General features: G+C 36.2%; 1 protein-coding gene across 1 annotated transcript; it reads left to right on the plus strand.

Annotated features, from left to right (window-relative positions):
• The first annotated feature begins 237 nt into the window (after positions 1-237).
• Positions 238-2,292, plus strand: LOC149549606 (L-type lectin-domain containing receptor kinase IX.1-like). The gene has a single exon (XM_089794347.1). It carries the CDS (start codon positions 238-240, stop codon positions 2,290-2,292), a length of 2,055 nt encoding a protein of 684 aa, XP_089650473.1.
• The last annotated feature ends 3,995 nt before the right edge of the window (positions 2,293-6,287 follow it).

The following is a 6,287-nucleotide window of genomic DNA, read 5'->3' on the forward strand; positions in this document are numbered from 1 at the left end:
TATTCTGTGTTAATCTCAATAATGCTATACAACCTGTGTAGCATTGTAATCGCTTGAGGCCGGTTGCGTACGTCGTAGGAAATATCAACATTGTGAACCTGACATGCTTTCCTGCATGCATAAATTCTCATCATTCATCCATCATTAGCAAGCCGTAGTTATCATTTAGCCATGGTAAATGTGATATGATCCCTTGTTTTCAGTTATAATTCTTTCTTTCAGAGTTAAATCCTGATCATGGCCAACATCCAACCGTTACACTTGACAAGATTCCTTTTTTGCTTGTATATTGTTTGTTCTGTTCTCTGTTACGTGTTGGATGCTGGAGTCGTTAGTTTTGACTTTCCTCCACAAACGGATGTCCAGTTGTCTGGAGATGCATTCATTTTTCAGGACATCATAGAGCTTACACTGAACCATGACTACAGCCTCGGCTGGGCATATTCTTCTAAGATTATTCCTTTATGGGATGATGGCAACCATTCTCAAGCACCGTCAAGTTTTTCTGCGCATTTGCAGTTCATAATAACCAGATTACATAATAGCAGTGGAGACGGTATGGCCTTCTTCCTCGCACCAGTGTGCTCTCAGATCTCTGATGCTGACGGCGGGGAAGGTCTCGGCCTCTTTGACCCTCGAAATGAGAACCCATCGAATCAGATTGTAGCTGTAGAGTTCGATACTTTCATGAATGACCAATACGACCCCGATGGCAACCATGTGGGAATCGATGTCAACAGCATTAGGTCCAAGAAAACATTTTCAGTAAAAGATGGTGCTCTCAATAATGGACAAAGATGGGACGCATGGATTGATTACAATGGTACAGGGGCACAACTTCAAGTGTTTCTTTCACAGAAACCTGACGTCACTAGTCCATCTAAACCAGAAAGTCCTGTGTTGGTGTATGATATAGACCTGAGACAGTACCTTCCCGCCTTCGTCAAGGTTGGCATTTCTGCATCCACTGGCGTTGCAAAAGAGCTTCACGCTCTGCATGCTTGGAATTTTTCATGTCAATACTCATTGGACGATTTTATTCCAAACCCAGCCCCCGCCCCAGCCCCAACTGCCCCAACCCCAACCCCAACCACAACCCTAACCCCAAACCCAGGCTCTAGCAATTCTGTGCTGAAAAGTACTGGCTTTATTATGGGTATCATTTCTGTTTTAGTTAGTGTAGTTCTCGTACTTATTGTTATTTTCCTCGTATGGAAGCATTGTAGAAGAGGCAAGGGCAGTGGTTACTCAAAGGAAATCGCTGACATATTGGATGCTTCTAACGACTTCACTGCTCGGTTCCAGAGCGATGAGGAGCTCGACCAACGGCTTGGAAGGGCTGTTCACTCTGCCCGCCAGTTTTCGTACGCTGAGCTCTGTGCTGCTACAAATAACTTCGGTCCAGATGAATTAATTGGACAAGGCGGCTTCGGGAGAGTGTACAGAGGCACTCTGCCTGACACAAATAAAGAGGTAGCTGTGAAGAGGATAAGCGTGGATTCCGATCAAGGCAAGAAAGAGTACGAGGCAGAAGTGATTGTTAACGGCAAGCTCTCGCACCCTAACGTTGTCAAGCTTTTGGGATGGTTCCATCACAAGGATAACATGTTTCTCGTCTACGAATTTCTCCATAATAGGAGTCTCGAAAAATATATCTTTGGGAATCCACAACTTCCTCTTCATTGGAATCAACGATACAGAGTAGCCCGTGAGATAGCCTCTGCTCTCCTTTATCTTCACAAGGAATGCCCAGAGAGTGTTGTGCACAGAGACATCAAGGCGAGTAATGTGATGTTAGATTCAGATTTCAGAGCCAAATTGGGAGATTTCGGTCTGGCGAGAGAGCTGAAACCTGCAAAGGAGGAGCACACCACTCGTCCAGCAGGTACGTTTGGGTATATGGACCCCGAATCAGTCAGAACTGGAAAGGCCAGCAGAGAATCCGACGTGTACAGCTTTGGAGCTCTCGCACTTGCAATTGCTTGTGGAAGGCCACCGGCAGACAACAGCTTAAATCAACACGAATCCAGTTTGGTAAAATGGGTTTGGCAGATGAAGGTAGGGCAGGGAATACTGCATGCGGCAGACAAGAAACTTGATGGGAATTTCAGTGTTGAACAAATGGAGCGGCTAATATTGGTGGGCTTGTCGTGTTGTCTCCCCGATCAGAGAGATCGACCGAAGATGGAACAAGTGGTGGAGATGTTGGAAATGAAAGCTGAATTGCCTCCTCTTCCTCAAGCTTTCTATGTGGATCCTGTTCCGTTTGGGCTTCAGTCAGGGTCAGGATGAGAGACTTTCGACGGCAGTACCACGGGGATTTCGTGAATGCCAATTTGTAGCTCTAAAAATCTGGTCAAGGATGTACATGTCTCTATTCCCATTTAATGTACTCAGTTGAATAAAGAAATCGAATCCAACGTTTGCATTCAACAATAGCTATGCTGATAAGTAGGATTTATTGCTATCAGGATTTAACTGTGTGATATTGCTATCAGGATTTATCAGGATTTAACTGTGTGATATTGCTATCGAATCTAACATTTGCATTCAACAATAACTATGCTGATAAGTAGAAGATAATTTCCACAGCAAGTCAAATTATGATATTGCTATCAGACTTTAACTGTGTGATTTATTTATGATATTGCTATTGTTTGCATTCAACAATAGCTATGCTGGTTAGTTCATCTAATGTTCTAGGGCTTTCATCGTGCAAATTATATCAGCTTTCACAATAATGTGTAGCGCATTGAAAATTGAAGATACAATTTTTGAGCTTTTCTAATACATTGTTAACTTATTTTATTATCTTCTCTCCAGAACACGGTTTGCATTACAATGTACCTCCACAGTGTCCAAAAAATTTCAAAATAACAAAACTTTATGCTTGGCAATTTTCACTAGACACAAAAATTAGCAAGTATTCTTTCCATTTCATTTGCCTTGCATTTCTAAACGATAAGAAATATCCTTTGGATTACATCTACACCATCCGCTATAAAATAGTTAATTCTAATGCCTACAGCTTCTTTTCTTTGGAGATGGTAGTTTGTAGAAAAATGTACTCTCAACCCTTAAAAATAATTTCCTGTTTAATCAAGATGCTCTGAAATTAAAATAAAGACCATTGCATAAACCTCATTTCTTTATTATGATTGCTCAAAAGTATTACAGCATTCTCAACTTTAATAGAAGAGGCATTCTCGAAAACTAATCTATTCGAAAACCTACAATGATAGTTAACTGCTTACAGTAGTTTCAACAATGCATAATCTTTTCTTTGTTACATGCAAAATCTATTGAAATTTATGATAGAGAAAGATTCTTAGGGTCTGTTTGGTTGCAGGAATATAAATATGAAAATAGAAAATGGGGGTATGTATATTTATTTTTGTTTGGTTCAGCCAAAATTTGATGGGGAATTCCTGAATTTGAAAATTTATATTTTCTAAAATTAATAAAATTGGAATAGGAATACGTATTCTTATTCCACCTATTTAGGTGGAATAGCAAATGCTCATTTTTGGGCCAAAATTGGAATACGTATTCCAATTTTATTCATATTTCAATTCCAATTCAGTGCATCCAAACAAAGAATTCAAAATTTTAAGAATTTACATATGCGTATTCTTGCTGTGATTTCCCTTGCCAAACAGACCCTTAGTTTCACTGCTTCTTATAGTAGTCTAAACAAAAGGTAAACAATTCTTAATCTATGCAAATATCTAAAATAATTATGGTGAAATCATGACCATAGAAATCTATGAGGACTCCTTACAAACTTTAAATTTATGCAAACTAGAAAACAAGTAGTGGAGCTTTGAGGTGGAGATTTAACAACGGTAGTTGCAGTATCAATCTTCATAGTTGACATTATAGTGGTTTTGGATAGATTGGAAGGACCCAAAAATCAAACTTTTATAAGCATATTAAATTACTTGAACAAACCTATCACATTCTCACCTACGACAGCATGACATTATCTAATATTTTGACATGATTTTTGTGCACACAACCTTTCATTGGTAGGATTAGGAAGCATTAGCTCGAGGGTTCATTAAAAGTGGATGCTTTATTTTTTCACATCTCAAATAGCTAATAGATCCAACTACCCACCTTTTCTATAGAAGACCAATTACAAACAAGAGGTGCAAGCGCCAAAGTTCTTGCCTTTAGTTCTTAAGGTTTTTGTAAGATTTGAGTGAAATGTTCATATTAGTTAAATTTTTTATGTTAAACATTATAGATTAAAAAGAATTATATTTCGTCCTTCTTCTATCTTTAATTATTAACATATTCTTGTTCAAGGCATGATCATTATGCCATGTTTATTAGCTTTATATTTAATAATATAATTGATAATGAAATTAGTTATCAAATTTCTCTACAAATCAAAATACTAATGAACTTAGAGATCAAATTTCCACAATCTGTTATGATTATAGTGATTGGCTTCTAGGCTAGACTATGTTAATTTTTTTTAACATCAATGATTTGAATCACACTATGTGATCCATCATTAGGATGAAAGAGAGCAAGAGATGCAAAAGAAAATGAGTTAAAGATAGGATTGACTTCATCTCTTGTTCTCTTTCCTTCGTGGGAGGAAACCTACGTGATCAATCATTAGGATGAAAGAGACTACATCTCTTGTTCTCTTAGTTGAATCTATCTTTCCTTGGTTCCTTTATCTTTTGAGTCAGTCCAATTTACAACTCATATTGTTTTGCATAGTTTGCTCTCTTTCAACCTGATGATAGATCATGTAGTGTGATTTGAAAAATTGATGGTTGATTTTTTTAACACAATCTAATCCAGAAGCCAATCACTATAACTAATGGACTCTTCATCTATAAATTTTTCATTGTATCAATCCAACCATCTAAAGAAGATTATATTGTATGTTTTACTTTACTTTTTGTACTATATATATATATAGTTAATTTAATGTATTATGACTATGATTTGCAAATTCATATATCAAATTGTGCTTTGGCTGAAGCTACAAGTTGCAAATTATTTTTCTTGAAATTTGGCCATTTCAATACATTTCTTTTGCCCCTTTTCCTATTTGCCTCTTTCCTCCTTTGCATGTGTGGGGTATCTAGACAATAAATAGTGCTTATTTTTTAAACCTAGAATTAAATGGTATTTGCATGAAAATTGTTGCTCAAATATTATGTTGTTTTTAAGGATATGAATTCAGTTCCCCATAAAATTTGGGAACCTAGCTCAATATATATATATATTAATTTTTTTAAAATTATTTATTAAAAATATATTAAATCGTAAAATTGTATTATATGTATAAGCCTTATAAAGCTTAAAATCAACTTGCAAAACTATATTGTCAAATGCTTCTAACACATTTCCAAACCAAAATATATTCCAATCAAAATATAAAATTAAAAGCCATTTCCAAACTAAAATATATTCTGTTGTTCGGTTATAAAATTGTTTCAATTTTATAAGCCACAGTTAATTTTTGAAACTTGCCTAGTTTTAAGCTTTAAATTGGCCATTTTACCTCAGAATTTTTGTGACTTTCTAAATCTTCATGTCTTCGGCTCATTCCTAGCTCTACACAACACTTAAAATTTTTAAAATTTGGCTTTTGAGCTCCAACTTATCGTAGGTTAATGTTGAGACCCAAAATACGTGTTTTCAAGTCTATCATTAACCATTAACCTCTCAAAAGGTTAATGATAACTTTCAAATTGCACATTTCTGAGTAGGTTAATTAACCTCTCCAAAAATGCATTTTTCTTAACCTCTCAAAAGGTTAATGATAACTTTCAAATCACATATTTTGGAGGAGGTTAATTAACCTCTCCAAAAACACATATTCATTAACTTCTTTGAGACTATTATTAACCTCTCTATTTAGCTGGTTAAGGTCAAGAACTGGAAGTAAAGAAATCATAATGTTGAACATAAAATGGAGATTGTTGCTCGGAATAGTAGGATGTCCATTGGCACCAACATTTTCACAGAACTTCACAGTATTGCTATTGAAAAGAAGAAAGAACCTGTGTGTTGGGAGGAGAAAGTTGCCTCAATGCAAAGTTTTACACCAAGAGCAACACTTGAGTATGTCAAACCTACCAGCTAAGATGGGTTGAATTGTATCCATGGGTGGAGAGAGCAGTTTTCAATAAGTCCATTATCTTGTAGTGGTAAACTACTATTTATAATACTCTTGTTGATGTGGGAATAGTAATGGGTTTACATATGACCATAAACATGGCACCAAGGTTGACAGATCCATCTTTGATAGTCAAGGA

This window comes from Cupressus sempervirens, chromosome 7 (genome assembly GCF_028749045.1).
Source record: "Cupressus sempervirens isolate cs-2001-9-10 chromosome 7, ASM2874904v1, whole genome shotgun sequence".
Lineage (NCBI taxonomy): Eukaryota > Viridiplantae > Streptophyta > Pinopsida > Cupressales > Cupressaceae > Cupressus > Cupressus sempervirens.

What these genes read in the sequence shown, in the direction of transcription:
- LOC149549606 (XM_089794347.1), top strand. Translation starts at nt 238, where the DNA reads ATGGCCAACATCCAACCGTTACACTTGACAAGATTCCTTTTTTGCTTG.